Raw genomic sequence first — 21576 nt, 5'->3', positions numbered from 1 at the left:
GTGCGGCCGTGGGGCGGGCGCGGGGCTGCTGCCGGCGGGCGCCGGGCAAGCCTGGACAGGACTCTGTGCACGCAGCATCGAGGGCGGCGAGCTCTTCGAGAGGATCGTGGACGAGGACTACCACCTGACCGAGGTGGACACCATGGTGTTCGTCAGGCAGATCTGCGACGGGATCCTCTTCATGCACAAGATGCGGGTGCTGCACCTGGACCTCAAGGTAGGCGGGCCGCGGGCAAGCCCCCGGGACCCACGCCCTCCCGCCCGTGGGTTCAACAGGCGTGTGGAGCAATAGAAGAGGGGACAGAGAGACGAACACAGGGTCCCAGCTTTTACAAAGCCTCTGGTCTAGTGCTGGGGGTTTGTTGGAAGAGCCTTTGGCAGCCCTGTGAGCCGCAAGCTCTGTGTCTCACACATGTGCAGCTCAGAAGTGTCGGAAAAGCACCACGCTCAGTGTCGGCCTGTGACAGGTGCAACAGATGCTTGTGTTCACTTATTCAAAATCAACTGATATTTGTTGAGGGCCTCCTTTATGCCAGGCAGTGTTTTAGGAGGTGGAGATCCAAGGGCGAGCAAAATCGATACACATCCCTGGCCTGGTGGTGCTGGCACACAGGTGTGGCGTTAGTACAGCGATGCACACACGGGAGGCACTGCAGAAGCGTGCACACAGTAGGACGGGCGCAGAAGCCAGACTTTCTGTCTTGCACCTCCTCTCCCCCACTGCTAGCGGCTGCCTGGAGCGGAGTGACGTCTGCCTAGGGTGTGGAGTAAGCAAGGGCGGCACAAGTGCCAGGCGGTTGCCGTCCTGAGGGAGGGCTGGGGGGTGAGGTGGACTCTCAGTGCCTTTAGCAAGTAGTGAGTCATTGGCTTGATGAGCACATGCCAGGTTCCTGCTGCTGGCAGGCCCTGGGCTAGGCATAGAGGTTTTGTGTTTTTTTTTGTTTTTTTTTGGTTTTTTGTTTTTTGTTTTTTGTTTTTTGACAGGCAGAGTGGACAGTGAGAGAGAGACAGAGAGAAAGGTCTTTGTTTTTGCCATTGGTTCACCCTCCAATGGCTGCCGCGGCCGGCGCGCTGTGGCCGGTGCACCGTGCTGATCCGATGGCAGGAGCCAGGTGCTTCTCCTGGTCTCCCATGGGGTGCAGGGCCCAAGCACTTGGGCCATCCTCCACTGCACTCCCTGGCCACAGCAGAGAGCTGACCTGGAAGAGGGGCAACCGGGACAGGATCCGGCGCCCCGACCGGGACTAGAACCCAGTGTGCCGGCGCCGCTAGGCAGAAGATTAGCCTGTTGAGCCACGGTGCTGGCCGTAGGCATAGAGTTGTATCACGAGGACTATGAAATGGGGAAACAGGTATCATAAAATGACGGCCAAGTCAACAGGTCCCTGACAAACGATCAGTGTTAGGAAAAAGCATGGGAGTGTAACGGAGAAACATACAAGGCGATCTTGGAGAAGGAGATGAGGGCCAGGGCTCCCGGAGGCGGCCCGACACGGGCCAGGGAGATGCTGCCGTCTCTGCCACCTGCCCTGCTCGGGGTGGGGGCTGTCAGCACCCCCACTGCCACACGAGGCCCCGGGGGCAGCGGGGAACGTAGGAGGCTGTAGTTCTAAGCTGGGCAAGAGGTGATGGGGGCCTGGACAGGAACGGTGGTGGGGACAGCCCTAGGAGGTGGCTTGTGTGGGAGTAGGTAGTTATAGCGGAGAGACCTGTAACAGTAAACCTGCAGGAGCGATTCCCAGGGGACGGTTGAGTACCTGGGCAGGTGGTGGCCGCTTCGCTGAGCTGGAGGCACCTGCCACCTGCTCTGTGACCTCAGACGCCTGCCTTTCCCTGGGGACACCAATTTCTTCAGCGGCAGAATAGAGTCCCCAGTTAAAATGCAGCGCCCCGCGAAGGAACACGATGGGCAGCCTCTGTGTCCCAAGGTGTTTCCTGTTTTCAGGATAGCATTAAGCTTTTCATCAAGAAAATGCTTCTCGGTCAAGTAGGTTGGGCGACCCTCAGCTCCCAGGCAGGCCCTTTCCTGGGGGGCTCAGCTAGGGGACTGCTGAGGCCCCCCAGGAGTGCAGAGACTCCCCACGAGGCTGAGTCTGCCGCGTTTCCCCCAGCACAGAGGCCCTGGAGCCTTTCTTTTCTGCTCCTGTTTTGGTAGGACACAGGCTGAGCTGGGAAAGACACCTGTGTCCCGCCCCGAGGGAACGGGCTGCTTCTCAAGGGGTTCTCAGGGGCCAGGGCCGTAGCGCAGCCAGGGTAGCCAGCACTGTGACACCGCGATCCCAGATCGGAGCCCCGGCTGCCCTGCCTCCTCCAGCCCCTCGCTGATACACCTGGGAAGGCAGTGAAAGATGGCGTGGGCCCTGCACCCGGGTGGGAGACCAGGATGGAATTCCTGGCTCCTGCTTTGGCCTGGCCTAAACATGGCTGCTGTGGCCATTCGGAGTAAACCAGCGAGTAGATATTTCTCTCTCTTCCTCCCCACCCCAGCCCTGTTGCTCTGCTTTTCGAATAAATAATTTAAAAAAAAATTTTTTTTTTTTTTTTAAAAGGGCTTTCACATGCTCACAGAGCCCTGACAACCGAAGGCAATGTGTTGAGTGGCCAGGTCAGGGGCGGCTGACAGCAGGGGGAGCTGGAGAGCTCATGTCCCGGGCGTCACAGGCAATTCGCACCCAGCTGCGTGGCCCGTGTGCCCTGGGATTCCGGCTTTTTGGAAGGTGCTCGTTTTTGTATGAAATCTCCTGCCTCGGAGCCGTCGTGAGCTTTAAGACATCCCTACTGAACCGCGAAAGCTCAGCTTAGGCCCATGTTCTGTGTGCTGGGGAGGACAGCAGAGCCGCAGTGGGAGGAACCGGCCTCGCTGTAACTTGCATTCTCCGTGCCTGGGGCATAGGTTTCCTCGGAGCCTCCCGGGTGCGTTTGTTAGCCACGGTGGCTGGGAGAAGATGCCAGCAGCATTGTGTCCACCCCAGTGCTCACCCATGGGGTACGCAGTGGGTCCCTGTTAGCCAGCAGCAGCAGGGGGACATCCAGAGGCCAGTGCTGAAGCCACAGTCCTGAGTTCAAATGCTGGCTGTGTCATTTGCTCACCGAGTGACTGTGGCCAAGTCCCTTCTGTGTAGAACCTCAGTCTTCTCGACTATAAAATGGGGATGGGTGTAATGGGTGTAACTGTCTCTCAAAGTAAGTTTTCTTTTAAAGATTTATTTAAAATAAATCAGAGTTACACACACACACACACACACACACAGAGAGAGAGAGAGAGAATGTTCCATCTGCTGGCTTACTCCCTAAATGGCTGCAATGGCCAGAGTTGGGCCAATCTGAAGCCAGAAGCTTCTACCAAGTCCCCCATGTGAGTGCAGGGGCCCAAAGTCTTGGGCCATCTTCAACTGCTTTCCCAGGCCACAGCAGAGAGCTGGAAGTGGAGCAGCCGGGACTCAAACCTGCGCCCATATGGGATATGGCGCTGCAGGCAGAGGCTTTACCCGCTAAGCCATCATGCCGGCCCCTCAATGTAACAATTTTAACTCAGGGTAACAGTTCATGAGGATTGATGAGTTCTCAGGCAGAAAGCCAGCGACACAGGGCCTGGTACTGTCAGCTTCTTGTTGCCATCGCTAGGTGGGGAGACAGGAGGAGCGCATCTGAGAGCGTACCCAGAGCCTCGGGAGCCCCTGTTCCCCACGGCGGGCCTCTGGGCACCTGCTGCCTCCGGGGCTCCACGGCTCTTGGGGTGGCCTGCGCTGGCCTCCCAGCCCAGTCCCAGCCTCCGAATTCCTAGAGCGGTGGTGTTCTCACAGCCTGGGCCCACTTACAGGTCTTGGGCTTTCGGGCCGAGGCCTCAGCTCCTTATCCGTGCCTGCGGCAGGAAGTCCCGGAGGGTCTCTGACAGCTGCCCCCTTGCCAGCCTGGGCTGTCCCTTGGAGAGCCTGTGACTGGGGTGCATCTGGTGGCAGAGGACAGATGAGCTGGGTCAGAGGCCAACCCAGGCCACACCTCTCTCCGCAGCCAGAGAACATCCTGTGTGTCAACACCACGGGCCATTTGGTGAAGATCATTGACTTTGGCTTGGCACGGAGGTACCACCGGGGTGGGAGGGAGAGGGCAGGGCAGCCCTGCGGTCAGCCGGAGCAGGGCGGGGGGAAGGGTGCTTGGGAACTGGCCGGGAGCTGTGCTCTGAGCCCTTGGTCTCGCCCCCAGGTATAACCCCAACGAGAAGCTCAAGGTGAATTTTGGGACCCCAGAGTTCCTGTCACCTGAGGTGGTGAATTACGACCAAATCTCCGATAAGACAGACATGTGGAGCTTGGGGGTCATCACCTACATGCTGTGAGCCCCGAGGGCGGTCTCTGTGGGCGTGGGGTGGGGGTGTGTGAGGGGGTAGTCAAGGCCAAGACTGGCCTTTGGGTTCTGGTATAGTGCGGGAGGTTGGGAATACAAGGGTGAACCAGGAAAGGGGAACTTTGTACCCATTACATAGATGGAAAAACCAAGGCCCCTAGAGGCAGAGCTCAGGGCTCTGGACAACACATTTTGGATGACCCAGGGAGGGGGCAGAGGGGCAGTGCACATTCTTTTGTGCACTCTTCATTCATCATCTTCACTGTAACCCAGGGAAGCTGGGATGATTATACCCATTTCACAGATGAGAAGAGTGAGGCTCAGAGAGGGAAACTGACTTGCCCAAAGTCACTCAGCCAGACTCAGACCTCCTAGGAGGTGACTCACACCCCGCCCCTTGCCATTCCCTCCCCGAAGGCTGAGCGGCCTCTCCCCTTTCCTGGGAGATGACGACACCGAGACCCTAAACAACGTGCTCTCCGGCAACTGGTACTTCGACGAGGAGACCTTCGAGGCCGTATCGGACGAGGCCAAAGACTTCGTCTCCAACCTCATCGTCAAGGAGCAGGGGTGAGGCTCTGCCTGGGCTGTGACCCCGCATGCGCTCCCAGGGTGGAAACCGGGCCAGGAGCCCGCAGGGCTGCGGTGCCTCCCAGCGCACTGCCCTCTCTCACCCGCCCCGTCCCCTCCCACAGGGCCCGGATGAGCGCTGCCCAGTGCCTTGCCCACCCCTGGCTCAACAACCTGGCGGAGAAAGCCAAGCGCTGTAACCGACGTCTCAAATCCCAGATCTTGCTTAAGAAATACCTCATGAAGAGGCGCTGGAAGGTACCACGGGGCGGGGGCGGGAGGAGTCCTGGCACAGCCCCCAGTCCCTCAGCCCTGCTGCCCGGGGCTGGCGCTGTCTGGAAAACAGGGCTGAGTTTTCTCTCTGTGTCCTGGGCTGGCTTGTGCCCTGGAGCGCAGCCCTCCGCCCACCCCCCCCCCCCCGGGTGGGGGGCGTCCGTGCGGGACTGGGTCTCGGGGCAGCGTCTCTGACCCCACCATAGGCTTCCTTCCTTCCCTTTCCACATGTCTACCGCGCAGCTACTGCGCCTGGGCGATGGGGGCGGCGCCCTGGACGGGCAGAGGCTCTTGGTCTCTGTGGACTCATTGGGGTGGGAGCTGGAGAGTTATTAGAAGCGGTGGGCAAGGGAGTCCCCTGCCCCCCAAACGCAGGGGTGAGGAGTGTCAGGGCCGAGGTTGCACTTGTGCTTTTTTTAAAAGATTGATTTATGTGGAAGACAAAGTGGCAGAGAGAAGGGAGGAGAGAGAGAGATCCCCCATCCACTGGGTCACCCCCTAGATGGCTGCAACAGCCAGGTCTGGGCCAGGCTGAAGCCAGGAGCCAGGAGCTCCATCCTGGTCTCCCATGTGGGCGACAGGGGCTCAAGGACTTCTGCCACCCCCTGCTGCCTTCCCAGGTACGTTAGCAGTGAGCTGGGTCAGGCAACAGAGGTCAGACTCAAGCCAGTGCTCTGATATGGGATGCTGGCATTTCAAGTGGTGGTTTAACCCAGTGCACCACAATGCCAGCGCTATGGTTGCACTTTTAAAAGAGGGGGTTAGGGAGAACTAAGAGGGAGGGGTGAGCAGTGCCAGTACTGAGGGAAGTGTTCCGGGCAGAGGGGGTGGCCAGTGCAAAGGTCCTGAGACAGAAACACTGTTGGTGATTTTGAGGAACAGGTAGGAGGCTGGTATGGCTGGAGTGGGCTGGGCAAGAAAGTAGGAATGAGGTCAGAGAGGAAGGAGGGGACCGGATGTGGAGGCCATGGAGGGACTTGTTCACCGTGGTGAGGAGCACTAGGGAAGCCGGTTGGAGCGGTTGAGCAGAGCAGCCGTGAGTTCAGATCTGGCTGGCGCCCTGATGCATGTTGTGCGCCTCCCACAGCCGGTTTGGGCCCCGCACCCTCTCTGGCCTCTGACCTCAGCCACCCCCAGCTTCTCCCCTGCCCCGGGTTGACTAGGATTCCCTCACCCTCCAGAAAAACTTCATTGCCGTCAGCGCTGCCAACCGCTTCAAGAAGATCAGCAGCTCCGGGGCACTGATGGCTCTAGGGGTGTGAGCCCCGAGCAGCGGAGGCCTGGACGCAGCCGCTCCCCGCCGGGGCTGAGGCCACACAGCCCGGAAAGCCAGAGAAGGCGGGCCAGAGCCCCTGGGCGGGCCGGCCAGCACAAGGCTGCGCCAGGCTGGGAGGCTCGGGGCTCCCCATGCCCCCATGCAGCGAGCGCTTCCCCGACGTGAGCCGCCGCCTCGGAGTGTGGCCTGGATGCAGCCTGCTAACAGCCTCCCCAGACAGAGCTCGGGCCCACCAGCCACGCCCCAGGCTCCATGGGCCCGTCCCACCACTCCCCTTCCCTCCCTGGCTCCCCCGTCTTTGAAGTCTGCTCTGGGGGCCCCTGCTTTGCCCTGCCTGGGGCGTCCGCAGCCTGGGCTTGCTCCTGGCGATGCTGGGCTGAGCTGGCCGGAGGTCCCAGCATGTGTGGCTTCTGCGGGTGTGAACGGGAGGCTCCTGGCGGCCCATTCCTAGGGCCCAGCTGCCAGGGGAGACAGAGCGGGCTTTGTGAAAGACCTCCGCGCCCTGCCGCCTCTTCTCCCAACAGATAAGACCCAATACGCACCATCTGGCCCCCACCCGCCCTCCGTGCGACCACCAACACACAGGAACTCTGCACCAGAGGGAGGACGCCCAGCTCGGGCCTGGCCGAGGGGGAGGGGAGGATCCTGGGGGACACCGGAGACCACCCCTGAGCTTGCCTGAGCGCCAAGGCGGGCCTGGCCCAACGCAGCCACTCCGGGCCTGTCCCAGGGGTCAACCATGGCCTCCAGTGATGGGGTCAGCAGGCCCAGGAGGAGCGGGAAGGCCATTGGGCAGCCCCCGCCCTGCTCTCAGCTTGTGCCTTGTAAATAAATGTACAGGTTGGATGTGGCCTGCTTGCCCCTGTGTGAGGTCACAGCCCGCTGTTGTCAGTGAGCACCTGCTGCGCACTGTGTGCCTCAGTGTCCTCACACAACAGCCACTATCTGCGGGGGATCACAGAGTGCTGGGTGCCCCGGCGGGCTGGGCACAGGCGGGCTGGGCACAGGTGGGCTGAGCACAGGGGGGTCTTCACTTACAACCCACAGCCACGTGGCACAGTTGAGACTATGGAGGGGGAAAGGAGCCAGAGATAGGGAGGTAAGGGGAGGACCCGCGTCGCCGTGTGGGTGATGCTTCCCTTGGCCACAGGGAGGCAAAGCAGCCCTCTGCCAGCGCTGGTGTCCTCATGCTCACCCAGCGGGCGCAGACAGTGAGGCCCAGAGAGGGGAAGGAACGTGAATGGGAGTCAACAAGCCAGGGGTGGGGCAGGCTCTGCCGGTGAGCTCGCGCTGGCCTCGCCACAAGGAGGTAGGAGCCGAGAGCAGGGCTGGCCAGAGGGGCAGGCCCGGGGCCTCTGCTGCCCTGCCATGATGGGGCCTCCCAGGAGGCCTCGGGGGAGGGGCTGCTGGGCACCGGGCTGCACTGGGGCTCCGTCTGCTGGAGGGGACAGCCCAGAGGGCAAGAGTGTCCGCCTGATCAGTTGTAGCCTTTCCGGCTGTGGGGACAAGTGAGTCAGGAGAGGGACGGGGGACACAGAGGGCCCAGCAGTTAGCACGCGGCGAGCTCCTCATCCCCTTGGCTGCTCACGGCGACCTGCCCCGGGAGAATGTTGCCCATCTCTCGGAGGGGCAAGGCGAGCCTCAGGGAGCTCCATCCACTTGCTCAGGGTCACACAGCTCATCAGTGGCTGAGCCAGGGTGTCTGGGCCTCCTGCTCTTGACCACGGCACTGGCTGCCTCCTGAGCCACCTCGGATTTGTCCGTGGTGTTCACTTCATCCCTGTCTGCCTCCGTGAACATAGGCCTGAAGCGTGAGGCCAGGGTCCCCACCCCCTCCCCTGCCCTGATCAGCAGGTGCCACAGGAGGAGGGGCCCGAGTCTGACCCTTATAATTGAGGGCCCGGGGAGCCTGGCTTGGGCTTTGGGTGGGAGGTGAGCTTATGGGCAGGGCTCCCAGGGCCACAGCTCCTTGCCTCCTGGCCCGCCACCTGCCAGCTGGGCCAGGCCTGTGGTTTCCTCTGAGTGGTTCCCTTAGCCTCGCTGGCCTCCACCCAGGCTGAGCCTGGGCCACACAGCGTGATGATGAGGGATGAGTCACCGCTGAAGGCGGAGGGCAGACAATGAAGTCCAGCCAGAGCGGAGGGCCGGGGCCTGGATTTGGCTGGGGAAATTGAGGCCGAAACCAGGCAGACCCCCTCATCAGAGACCCCAGCAGCTGGGACAGGCCCCGAGTCCCACCGAGAGTCTCTGTTTCAGCCTCCGTAACATGAAAATGACTGCCTCAGCTCTCCTCTCCTCCGTCAGCCCCGGGGCTGGTGTGAGTCCAGCTTGGAGGCGTGCGTTCCCCATGGTCCACAGAAAACAGGCTCAGAGAGGGAAAGTGACTTGCCCAAGGCCACACAGCCAATTCATATGTCTTAGGTGAGAAACCCACTCAGAACCATGGGCCAGGGCTCACTGCTGCTCCAGATGCCCCCCCCTCCCCCCAGGAGCGCCTCTAAGAAAGCTCTTTCTGATTCCTCAGACGTCCTTGAGCTACTTCTGGTCCCTGGAGGCAGGGAAGGCGTAGCCTTGACATCGCGGATGAGGGACCGCAGTTCGGAAAGACTTGCTTCCTCCTGAGGGCCAGAGCCCACTCAGGGCCAAGCCGGTGCCGCGGCGCTGGTGTAGCCCTAGGGTGGCTCCCCCGCAGGCCGGGGCCCCAGCCCTCTTGCCCTCAGTGGACCTCCCATGCCTGGAAGCCACAGGGAAGGGAATCGCCCCACTGGAGGGAGGGAACCCATAGCTGGTTTGGGACGGCCACACTAGCACTAGGACTGAGCAAGGGGCCGGGCCAAGGCTCTGGGCTTGGGGTCCTGCGGTTCCCAGGGTGCTGGCTGTGAACTTCCCTGCCTCTTGCATGCTTTGCCCTGCCCACCGCAGTAGCAGGGTCATGGGCTTCCCCTGCGCAGAGTGCCCCACGGTGCCCGTGTCCTGATCGTCCCCTGCAAAGCGACCCGGGACCACCAGCTTCCCCTGCTCGGGGTCCTGGACCCCTTTTGTGGGCTAAGCAGGGTTAACCCCCTCGATGGGACCGCTCCTCCCTGTTGGTCACAGCTCAGATTTTCTCCGAACCATTTCCTGCCTCTGGGCCTCAGCCAGGCCCACAGTGACCACCCCCATGGGTCTGGAAGCCACTGAGGCCACATCTGGTTTGGATTACACCAGAGCTGGTGACGCTGCCTTTTCCTGTCTGGGTCCAGTGGCCTCGAATTCCACCGGCCACCTTGGACCCGACAGCACAGTGGTGGGAAAAGATTTAGCCAGTGACAGGACTGTTGTAAGGGTGTGAAGCAGCCAGTGCTTTCCCCGGGGGCTGGGGCTGGGGAGGGCCATCAGAGGGGCTCCTACCCTGCGGCTGCCCTCACACTTCCCTCCCTCGTCCCTTCTTCCCCTCTGGTGAACGCCATTCATTGAGCACTAGGCACGCTATCAGGTGACACCCATGTATTAGCTCATCCCCCCCCCCCCCCCCCGCCATGAGTGGGTATTTCTGTTATCTGCATTTCACAGACAGGGAAACGGAGGCACAGGCTGTGTGTGGACAAGTCCGCAGGCTCCAGCAGGTGGCAGGCAGGCAGTCTGACTTGGCATGCGTCCAGTCACCTCATAGCGTTTGTCGGGTCCTGCTCTGTGCCTGGGGTCGAGTGAGAACCTAAAGACAAATCAGCCGTGGTCCCGGGGTCCCTGCGGTGGAGGCGCTGCCAGCCTCTGGGAGCCAGGGACGGGCATGGGGATGAGGGGGAAGCCGGGAGGAGACTCAACCATGGAGACAGGAGGGAGATGGCAGGCCCGTTCTCTTCCCCCTAGTGGGGGCTGACACCCAGCTGAGCACAGAGGAGGAGCAAAGCTTTCCCACTTAGGAAGGGTAGACAATGAGGAGGGTGCGCGGGGGCAGAGGGGGCAGAGGGCAGTGCCTGCCCACAGACCTGCAGCAGAGCAGCCCAGGAGGGGTTTTGCCCATGATGCGGCTGGAAGCAGGATCTGATGGAGTCGGGGCAACTGGGAGCTGAGGGAGCGTTCTGAGCGAAGGGTGATGGCCAGATCCACGCTTTGTTAGGATCCCGGCAGCCAGCAAGGTCTGGGGATGGGAGAGAGAGACTGGCAGCTGGGCCACGGCGGCCGGGGAGGCCGAGAGAACCATGGGGGGACGGGGGCGGGAAGCTCGGCTCCGCATCCCCAGGGGGACGGGCTGGTGATGGGGATGTTGGGTACCAGGTCGGGGGAACAGAGTTCAAATCCGCTTCTTTGTCCTCTCTGAGCCTCCGTTGTGTCTGTAGAATCTGGCAAGGACAGGGTCTGCTTCCCAGAGGCTCCGCACAGCTCCGCGAGGGGTGCAGGTTGCTCTGGAGCCTCCACTGTGTCCCAGATGCTGTTCCAGGGGCTGGGGACTAGCAGGGAGTCGACCAGAACCCCGGCCTCCTGGGACTTCATTCTAGAGGGGAAACACTGCAGCGCCGTCAGGGCTTGAGCACGTGTTGCCTGGGAGGACGTGGAGGACGTCACACTCAGGGGCCTTGAGCAGACAGAAGGTGGTGAGGCAGGGAGCCCTGTGGATATCAGTGGGAGGCTGCTCCGTGCAGACCGGAGAGTGAGAGATGAAGACATAGCGTCCGCACCGGACCCACCAGGGCTGGGCTCTCACTCTGATGAGGCAGGGAGGGGCTCTTTGGGACTGAATCCGCGTGGACAGGTGACTGCGGCTGCCACTCAGCAAACCTTTGTGGAGAGCCCAGTGTGTGTGAGCCAGCCCCCCCACATACACCCCTGAAGCTCGCGTGCTGAGGTAAGAGACACAGCAACAGGTGCATACCACACGTGTGCGTCATTCCACATGGCCGTGGATCAGATCAGGGGTAGGCAGCTCCTCAGAGGGGGTGATTTGACTTGGTCTTTGGATGTCGAGGGGCCCGCCAATGGGGAGAGGGCGTTCCAGGCTGAATCAACCGTGAGTACCAAGGCCTAGAGATGGAAAAGGTACCCTGGGCGAGTCGGTTGTCCCGGAGGAGCAGCAGCCCGCTCCAGCCTCTCTCGTTTGAACCCGTGTGAGATTAGGGCCCCTCAGGCCTGGCCCCCAGGGCTGTGCTCGGCAGGAGGCAGGCCTGGCCTTCTCGGCGGGATGGGGCCTCCGGCCTGTTTGTAGCCATGGAACCGTCTTCCTCTGCCCCACCAGCTCTCTCCCTGGGTCACCACCCAGTTACCGGCAAGGCAGGACAGGGGATTAGGCAGCTCTGACCCTGCTGGGCTGTGGGCTGAGGGTGTGAGGCCTCCAGTGGGGCTGCTGCACTCTAGTTTCACTCCTGTTAACAGACTTATTCACGCAGTGTGTAGGACACCAGAATTGGGGGGAATCATTCGGCCCATTTTACAGATGCAGAAACCAAGACTCAGAGACGTGAACCTGATTGCTTAAGGTCACACAGCCAGGCAGGGAGATGCCAGAACTTGAGGCCACTGCCCTTCTCCCCTGCACGCTGCCTCTCCCCTCACTGTGATCAGCCACTCCTCTGGGAACACAAGTCAGACTCAGAGGGACATGCCTGGAACCCAAACCCCTACTGATTTTTTTTGAAAGATTTATTTATTTTACTTGAAAGAGTTACAGAGAGGGAGAGAGAAAGAGAGAGAGAGGTCTTCTACCCACTGGGTTCACTCCCCAAATGGCCGCATGGCTGGAGCTGTGCCAATCCAAAGCCAGGAGCCAGGAGCTTCTTATGGGCTCCCACGCAGGTGCAGGGGCCAAGGACTTGGGCCATCCTCCACTGCCTTCCTAGGTCATAGCAGAGAGCTGGATTGGAAGAGGAGCAGCCGGGATGTGAACCGGTGCCCATGTGGGATGCTGGTATCGCAGGTAGTGACTTTACCCGCTATACCTCAGCGCCAGCCCCTAGTGTCCACATTTTAGAGGTGAGGGAAACAGAGAAGGAAGGCAGCTTGTCTAAGGTCACACAGCTAGGAAGTGGCTGAGCTGGGATGTGGACCCAGGTGGTCAGCCTCCACCGGAGGCACCTCCTGCCTCTGACGGGCAGGCCGGTGGGCATGGCGGGAGTCTGTGGGGGAAGGGCTGTTTCAGCTGAGGCCCGGTCTCCTGGGTCCCCACACTCCCAGCAGGCGGACGTGCCAGGCTGGGGGCAGGAGCGTCTCGCTCTGGGCGGTGGAATGCCATAAAGCAGGGAAGGAAGCAGTGGGCGGGAGAGAGGCCGGGAGATAAGACGAGGGTGGAGGGCCCTCAAGGAAAGCTGGGCCGTGGGTGGGGGTGGCTCCTGGTGGCCGGGCGGGGCGGGGGGGCGCCCTCTGCCCTGGGAGAGAAGAGACCCCGCCAGTGTCAGGTGGGACAGGGCCCTTTCCTGCAAGCCCGCGGGGTGTCAAGCCCTTGGCGTGGGGGAGGGGCTCAGCAGAGGAGCAGGAGACGCCCTTCTCGCTCTGACATCCCAAGAATCTGGGCTGGTGGTGTCAGAACGCCGGACTATTCTGAAATGCCACTGGGATGTTCCCTGGCCTAATCTGCAAGGTGACTCAGTATCCCTTTTGTTCCAAACTGATGAGAGGAGGAGCAGGCACTGGGACCCCTCCTGGAGACAGATAAGCCTCCTAAGGGTCAGATGCAAATGCCCTGTGCCCTGGGAGCCACCTGCCGAGGGCCAGAGGGCGTTCTATGGATCGGAGAACCCAGGTCTGCCCCTGCCGTGCTGTGTGGCCTTGGGCATGCCACTTGCCTTCTCTGGCCTCAATCCCTGCACCTGTGCCAAGACTCTGTCTCTGGGTGCGCGCACATGGATCAGGCACTCCGGAGCTCTGCAGAGCCAGGCCCAGGTGGGGGTGGGCAAGCGGGAGCCCAGAGGTGTCTGTGGGTCATGGAAGGAATGTGAGGGCAAGAGGCCCAGTGGGTGGGGGCCCTGGGCCGGGCAGCGAGCAGAGGGCAACATGATGTCATGGTGTCTAGGTCTGCTGGGATGGGGCCTCCTCCAGGCCGTCCCTCAAGTCAGCCTCCCCATCCCCCATCCGCTGGGCAAAGGGAGGAAAAGCGAGGCCCGGAGAGGTGGGCACGGGTCCAGCATCAGGCAGCGAGGCCAAGGCCGGCGCTGAGCCCAGGGTTCTGCCTGGGGACTGGGGCCCAAGGGGCTGCCGCTCAGAGCTCAGCCTGTGCAGCTGGGGCAGTTGACCCTTCCACACATTCCCCCAGGGCCACCCCAGCTCAGCGACTGCACCTCCTGGGGGCTGCCGGGGCCTGGGCTCCCCCAGCCCCCAGCGCGGCCTCCTTTCCTCTTTCCCGCTCAGGCAGGACACAGGCTGGGAAGGCACAGGGTCACCGGGGCTCCTCAGGAATGTACAGCCGGGAAGGAGGCCTGGCTGTGTTGAGAAAGAGCCCCCCGACGTGCCCGCATCACTCACACGCACACCCCGAGATGGCCAGCTGTGCTACGAACCCATCCTCCTCTCCAGCCTCCAGCCTCCATCCTCCTCTGCCACGAGGGGCCTTTCTCCTGTCCCCTGTGACTCCTGGGCCTGCCTGAGGCAGGACAGACCCTCACTCCCTCCCCCACTGGGTGACAGGCTCTGGGGGCAGCAGTAAGGGCAGGGAGGGGCCCCACAGCTGGCCGGGCACTTTCCCAGCCCCTTCCGGCCCCAGCAGGCCCCCACCCCGGCTCTGGAGTCTGTGGGAACCAGACAGTTCGGGCTGTCCAGCCGGGCTCACTTCCTCCCAGGCCCCAGGGGACTTGCCGAGGGAGGAGGAGGCCACAGAAGCTGAAGTCACTGTGGCCGCCTGCCCAAGGGAGGGCCTCTAGAGGGGCCTGGGCTGCTTGCCTCTGATGGGGTCCTCAGTCTCCAAGCCGTCATTCCACATCAAAGACCACAGTGGGGGTGCCCCAGCACCCATCATCCAGATGGGAACACTGAGGCTCTGGGGAGGAAGATGTTGGCCACTTCTCCTTCATGGGGGCTGTGGGGACAGTGCGGTTTCAGATTCTGACCCTCAGATGGGGGCTGCGGATACCCCCATTTCTCCTTCCACCCAATGGGTACTAGAGGAAGTCAAAGGTCAGGGCTCAGTCACTGCAGATCTGCACCCAGGACAGCTGGGGTCCTTGTCCCTGCTCAGGGAGAAAAGCTTTCTCAGGGTCCCTGGGAGACCAGAGAGGCGCCCGTCCGCGTGGGGAATGCACAGAAGGTGACAGGCCCTGGGCTCCCTGCCTGTGCACGGAGCCTGCCTTTCCAGCCCTGGCCTTCCAGGAACTCGGCCCTCCCCCACCCCACCCCCCGCCCGGGGGTGGTCACCACCAGCCCTGCACCCTCCCTCCCTCACACTGCAGGCCACAGCTCCCCTCTGCCACTCACTTGCCATCTGGGGCTGGAGCCGGCAAAGCCCCCGCCCCTCTGAGCCTGTTTCCACCACTGTACCATGCAGGTGGGCCGGGGGACAGTAGAAATGCCACTGTCGGTCACAGTGCCTGTGACTGCTCAGACTGGAGACTGCCGAGTCACAGGGCCCAGGCTCCGGAATCAGCCCCACAGGCCAGCCCTGCCGCACCCCTGCCCGGCGTCTTCCTTGGTGGCATGGCTCCCCTCCCCTCCCCCATGCCCTGCTCTCTTCCTCAGCCCCTCTGGGAAACTCCCTAAGAAAGTCCCCAGCAGGGGGACAGCCTCCCGGGAGACATTCCCAGCCAGGGTCCCTTCCCCCCACCCCGACCGCAGCCGCCCCACGCTGACTGGGCGGCCCGGTTGCAGCCCCCCGACACCCAGCGAGCTGACCCTCAGCATCACATGGCTTTATTGCCCCAACAGCCACAAAGCACACCCAAGGGGCCCTTCCCCTCACCCCCAGTTTGTCCAGAGGCCCCAGGGCCTGGCTGAGTGTTCACGGTCTCCATCCGGGATTCCTGGCCTGGCGTCCTTGGCCCGCCGCGACTGGCTCCTCGAGAACTCGGATTCTGCAGCCAGGCTGGGCCTGGAGGCTATCGTTGCCAGGGGCCCCGCTGGGACCGCCTGAGGCAGGGCTGCCTTCACTCGAAGAAGAACATTCCTGGTGTCCGGTAGAGGCAAGGGGTGAGCCCCAGCGGGCAGCCAGAGCCTCCCTGGCCAGGGAAGCCCCCTGCCACCCAGGGGTCCTTGGGGTCAGCCGGCAGGGGCAGCGGGGGCCGGAGTGAGGCTGGGGGCGTGGGTGGTGCAGGGGAGGGGGCTGCAGACGTCAGGAGGTGCTCAAGGCCCGGGTCGGCGCCCATGCAGAAATTCAGCGCCTGCAGCCGGCACTGGTAGCTGCTGCCGATGCCCGCCTCCGAAGGCAAGACAGGTGCAGGGGCCTTGCTGAAGCCCTCTGCTTCCGAGAACCCGGCAGGGAAGCCAAACGCGGGGCACGGAGACGGCGACGGGGCCGCGGAGAGCTCCCCTGGGCCTGCAGGCTTGGGTGCCGACATCTCCTTGGGCTCCGTGTGCAGTCGGGGCCTGGCATCAGCGGTTGCCAGGCCCACGCTGCCTGGCAAGGCTCCCACGAGGCCCCCGAAGCTCAGGCCCTTGGGGTCTGGCAGCTCTGGCGGAAATGGGCATTGCCTGTCGGTCCCGGGGGTTGGGACCCCTGGGTCCTGGCTGGTGGCTCTGAGGGGTCCGCGGCGTGCCTTGGTGGGGCTCTTGGTGCCCTCGGCAGCCGGCCGCCGGGTGAAGCGGCGGCGGCGGCGTAGGAAGCTGCCATGCTCGAACATGTCGTGACAGTCAGGGTCGAGCGTCCAGTAGCTGCCCTTGCCTGGCTTGCGGTCGTCGCGCGGCACCTTGACGAAGCACTCGTTGAGCGACAGGTTGTGGCGGATGCTGTTCTGCCAGCCGGGCCGGTTGTGGCGGTAGAAGGCGAAGCGGCCCATGATGTAGCGGTAGATGCCGCTGAGGGTGGCTCGCTGGCCTGGTGAGCTCTGGATGGCCATGGCGATCAGGGCTATGTAGCTGTAGGGAGGCTTGGTGGGCTCGGCCGAGGGGGCCAAGGGCCCCGGGGGAGGCTGCTGCTGCATGCTGGCCGGGACCACGGGGGCCAGGCACGGCGTCCAGGGCTGGCGTCCGGCTCGGCCTGGCCAGGCTGGTTAAAAGCCTCACTGGCCCAGCCTCCCGGCCTGGAAAGGCAAAAAGGGGTGGACCCGCCGGCTGCCCTCCCCTCCTTCCCCGCCCCCTCCTCCCTCAAGGCCCAAGAGGGGGGCGGGCAGGCAAGGCCGGCACTGGGGAGCCGTGAGCAGCTGCCAGAGGTGAGGAGGTGGGAGGGAGGGGACTGGGACCCTCAGCCCACATGGGTGGCGGTGGCTGGGGAGGGACAGGATGTGAGACTGAGTGAGACAAGGTCAAAGAGAGAGAGAGAGAGAGAGAGAGAGAGAGAGAGAGAGAGAGAGGAGATGCCGACATGACGAGAGAAAAAGGCAGAGACAGAGAAAGAAAAAAATGAGATGGACAGATAGAGACACAGAGCCAGAGAGGGGCACACTGCCCCCCCCCCAGACAAGGACTATCCAGAGAATCTTAGAATTCCTGAGACAGAGAAATGAAGAGAGCCACCGAGAAAGGAGATGCAGAGAGAGACAGGTCCAGGCCCAATGGGGGTGGGGACGCAGAGAGAGAGAGATGCTGATGAGAGGCGGGAGGGAGGCACAAGCCGCAGATCCCCAGGGAGTGGTGGAAGTCCCAGGCCCCCAGATCGCCCCCAGTCCTGCTCTGCCTCTCCTCCCTCCAGGCCTGTGGTCTCTCTCCCTGCAGTGCACAGCCCTTGGGCCACACTGTTCCCCGTCCTGGCCTTGGGGAATGTGTTGGAGGGGTGCCTAGCCTGCTGAGGAGAGCCGGTGAAACCCCAGTTCTGCCAGGCCCCTGGCGCCCTCTAGTGACTGGCGCGGGGAGGGCCGCTAGCGGGGCAGAGACCCTCTCCCAAGAGGCACCTGAAGAGCCTGCCCCGGGCCTCAGTTTTTCTGTCTCTACAATGGAGTTCTTCAGTTGTCCAGGCCATGGTGAGAAGGCAACAGGCTCCCTTACACAGCAGCCAGCACTGTAGGGGATAGGGGTGTGAATATAGCTGTGGGTTGTCACTCACCTGAGGCCCAGCCTGGGGCCAGGGTTCAGGCCTTCCGACAGTAGGGGCAGCGTGCTCCCTGCTCTCCCACCTCCAGGTCCGTGGTCCCCTGCTCCGAAGCGGGCCAGTTCGCTCTGCCCCCTGCACTGACTCCGCAGACCAACCCTGCTCTGGGGCTCTCCCATAGCTTCTTTTCAATGGATAAAGAATCTGAGGCTCAGAGAAGTAACCCATCTGAGGTCACACAGCCGGTGAGTGACACAGCTGGGACTTGAACGGAGGATTCTGCAGCTCCTTAGCGGCATCCCTTCTGTGCGCGCAAGGGGTGGCTGACACTCCCTGGACTCCCGCTGGGAAACGTGCTGTGAACCAGCACCCAGCGCTGGGAACCAGATGCAGCGGGTGTTCAGTGAACATGAATGACGAACACAACAGGGGACAGAATTCTGCCTTTTCTGTCCTTTGAACAATCACCCAGCTTCTCCCCAGCAAAGTGCTTTCTTAATGACAGATAAGACAATGTTTATAAAGATTTGCATAGAGATTATTTATAGATGAGCTCATTATAGATTACTTATAGAATCATCATATAATCAATATATAATTGAATCATATACATAGTTATAATATAAACAATGCATTATAATTTATAATTACTTACAATATTATGTATTATATACATCACAAATATATAGTATGCATATATTTACATATAGTATGCATATATGCATATATTTACATATAGTATACATTAAATATAAACATACCATATAGTCCTATATAGTATAAATATGCAATAAATGAATATATTATAAATTATACAATTGTATTATAATTAGCATATTATTGTTTATATTTAATTCTACTTATATAGTTATTATACATTATTTATTTGTAGATAAATAAATATATATTTAGATAGGTAGGTAGGTTACACTAGATTTGATGTTGGCCTCTGTAAAATGATTCCTGGCCGGCGCTGCGGCTCAATAGGCTAATCCTCCGCCTACGGCACCGGCACACCGGGTTCTAGTCCCGGTTGGGGCGCCGGATTCTGTCCCGGCTGCCCCTCTTCAAGGCCAGCTCTCTGCTGTGGCCAGGGAGTGCAGTGGAGGATGGCCCAGGTGCTTGGGCCCTGCACCCCATGGGAGACCAGGATAAGTACCTGGCTCCTGCCATCGGATCAGCGCGGTGCGCCGGCCGCAGCGGCCAATTGGGGGTGAACCAACGGAAAAGGAAGACCTTTCTCTCTGTCTCTCTCTCTCACTGTCCACTCTGCCTGTCAAAAAATTAAAAAAAAAAAAAGATTCCTACAAAAAGGTCAGAAATCAGAAGCGGAAAAGCTCTGACCCGCGGTGGAGCGCAGTTTCTCTACTGGCCGGCAGGGGGCGGTGTAGGTGCCCTCTCCTGCTTACCGCGGGATCCCTGACGCTCACAGCCGGGCGGCACGGGCTGCCCTCCCTCCGTGGCCCCTGCGCTGGAGCCGGCCTCGGCTCTAACAAAGACAGCGCCTGCAGCCGCTGCTGGCTCCCTGGCCAGCGTCCTGTGCCCGGGGTTCGGGCTGAGTTCTCTATTTAAGGGTCTGCAAACGCCGAGCCTGTCTGCGGCCTGGGAATTTTGTCACCGACGGGCCGCGCTGTGAACCCTGTGGATCCAGTCCTGGGATCCAGCCCAGCTGTAAGCAATGCCCTGACGAACTCCGTGGCTGGTTGAGGCCGGCAGGAAGTGAGGCGCCGGTGGCACGCTGGGCCTGAGCGAGAGCCCAAGTCTTGTTTCCCACTTGCCGCGCATCTGGGGCCTCACGGGCAGCTCCGTCCCTGCGCCCGCCCGGGAGGCCGAGGGCCACCGTCCACTTCCGCTGGCCTCCTCCCCCGGCGGCCCTAGCCACCAGTACGGGGAGCCCCGAGCCCCGGGCGCAGGTAGGAGAGGCTGCAGCGGCCGGGGCGCCGCTGACAGCCGCGCCGGGAGGTGGGGTGCTGGGGTGGGGCCCCGGCTCGGCCTGCCAGGAGCAGGGAGGGCCGCGGCAGTTCTAGCCTTAGCCACGGCCCATTGTCCAGGCAGGCCCGCAGAAACCAAAGGTTGCCCAGGGGCGGCGCCCGGGGCCGAGGAGCGAGGACGGGGGCGTGGCTCCCGGCTTGGGCGGAGGGCTGCGCTCAGCGGGCCGCCGTCTGGCCTCGGGCCCTGGGTGGCCATCCTGCAGGTGGGCTCGCAGTTCTGCGGGCAGTGACGCGTGCGGGCTGGGTCAACTACCGGTCACCCCCACACGCCTGGAGCCCGGCCCGTGCTCACGCCCCTTCCTGCGCCAGGCCCAGTTCCCTGTCTCCACGTCTGGCTGGTGTCCCACGTCTGTGCTGATCGATCCGAGCGCATGTCCCCTATGCCCACTCCCATTGCCTTGTGCTGATCTCGTGCCCAGCACCCTGCAGGGCGCCCCTGCGCCCACACGGGTACCCAGGTCCCGGGCTTCTGCCCCGCCTTTCTGTGCCCACCCCCGCCTGCCGACCTCCGGAGCTGTGCCCGACCTCTGGGGGCCCACATTGTTTCCCACTCCCCGTGCTTCCGGGCCATGTCCTTTGTTTCGATGCCCACCCCATACCCAGCACCTTCGAGCTCATTCCCCTGCGCCCGCGGCGCCCGCCACCGCACGGCCGCGCCCTCCCCGCTGGGACAGCAGCGCGGGCCGGGCAGTTGGCGGGCCGCACGCGCGCTCCAGCTCGTTGCGCTGCGCTCCGTGCAGGACAAGCGGGCCGCGCCAGTACACGCTGCCTTGGCACAGGCGCGTGGCGAACGGACCCTCGGGCGCCACCCACGGCAGCACCCCGCACTTCAGGTGCGGCCACAGGTGCCGTGGCAGGTGCGCACGGAACAGCGGCTGCCAAAGCGGACCTACGCAGCGCGTGGTGGCGGCCCCAGCGGACTCAGAAGGCAGCGCTCGGCGGAGCCGCAAGGGCAGCCAGCCATCTGCGGGGCGAGGAAGGAGGGCGGCCACCTTGGCGAGGTTTCCCTTCCTCACCCCCTCCACCACGGGTCAGGCGACCCACAGGTCCTCCTCGCCCTCCCCATCAGTGATGGCAGTGACTCTTGTAGTAGCAATAGTAGTAGTAGCAACAGCAGCAGCACTACATAACAGCTTCCAACATAAACCACCCGTGGTCCAGCGCGGTAACCACAAGCAGCCTCACCGGCCCTGGAGAGCACTCCCAAGGATGCCTCCCATACACGAAGCCCTCTGCCAAGGTTAGCTGTTAAGGGGTTGTTCCAGGGGGTCTGCATGTGGATGGGAGACGGAGGCCGGCTGCCCCACTCTGAGCCCTCCCCAGTTCAGCCGCTGTCAGAGGGGAGGGTGGGCCATTAGATGCCTCACCAGGGTCGCCACAGGGGTGTCTGGTGGCCCATGCCTGGTACCCCAGGAAGTAGGGGAGCGGTTAGGGCCCCTCCCCCTGACTCCTCCCCACCTCCATCCAGGAGAATGGGGAGGAGGCAGGTGGGTGGGGCCGTCCTTGCTGGGTCAGCCAGGGGGCCTGGCAGGAGGGGCCCTGCGGGGCCAGCCTGAGGGGCTGCTGCTTGTTGTCACCCTCTGTGAGCACTGGGACAGAGGATCCTGACTGTGAGAGGAGACCTGGGGGCCGCAGGAGTTCCCAGACTGTCCCCGCCGGCCCGCCCTGCCTCGCCCAGGGCAGGGAGGGGTCTGGGCGCACTGAAGCGCAGCTGGGGAAGTTTCAGGTCTCAACACTGTCCCCAGTGGGGAGGGAAAGAAATTGGGGGGGAAGTGTTGGAGGTGATGGTCGCCGTACTGGGAAGCACAGTGCAGGGTGAATGTGGAGAAGGATCTAGTGATGATGGAGATGGGGACAAAGCTGTGGGAGGGGCCCCAGGGACAGTGGGAGGGACCAGAACTGATGGCCGGGTCCACAGACTGAGCCGCAAACCTCAGATGAGAGGAGAGGTGGGGGGAGGCAGAGCCTATGGGGTAAGGGAAGCAGTGCCTGCTGGAGCCAGGGGTGAGCAAGGGGCAGGGGGCACAGTGACGGACCCATGGGCC

At 62.2% G+C, this 21576-nt stretch overlaps 2 protein-coding genes across 3 annotated transcripts in view; one reads left to right on the top strand and one right to left on the bottom strand.

Moving 5' to 3' along the window:
• MYLK2 (myosin light chain kinase 2) overlaps nt 1–7316 on the top strand; it is a 14715-nt gene extending 7399 nt beyond the window's left edge. Inside the window, 6 exon segments of one of the 2 annotated variants that reach the window (NM_001082236.1) lie at nt 76–217; nt 4012–4082; nt 4204–4332; nt 4762–4914; nt 5040–5172; nt 6369–7316. In NM_001082236.1, coding sequence (NP_001075705.1) covers nt 76–217; nt 4012–4082; nt 4204–4332; nt 4762–4914; nt 5040–5172; nt 6369–6449 — 709 coding nt within the window. In that variant the 3' untranslated portion in view covers nt 6450–7316. 2 annotated transcript variants of the gene reach the window in all.
• Nucleotides 6776–21576, bottom strand: FOXS1 (forkhead box S1). Its single transcript, XM_002710840.6, has one exon. The coding sequence runs from the start codon at nt 16495–16497 to the stop codon at nt 15505–15507; it is 993 nt and encodes a 330-aa protein (XP_002710886.2). The 5' UTR covers nt 16498–21576; the 3' UTR covers nt 6776–15504.

This window comes from Oryctolagus cuniculus, chromosome 11, assembly GCF_051225735.1.
Source record: "Oryctolagus cuniculus isolate XC-2025 breed Fujian yellow rabbit chromosome 11, ASM5122573v1, whole genome shotgun sequence".
Taxonomy (NCBI): Eukaryota; Metazoa; Chordata; class Mammalia; order Lagomorpha; family Leporidae; genus Oryctolagus; species Oryctolagus cuniculus.
This window is presented reverse-complemented; position numbering and strand designations above follow the sequence as displayed.

What these genes read in the sequence shown, in the direction of transcription:
- FOXS1 (XM_002710840.6), bottom strand. Translation starts at nt 16,497, where the DNA reads ATGCAGCAGCAGCCTCCCCCGGGGCCCTTGGCCCCCTCGGCCGAGCCC.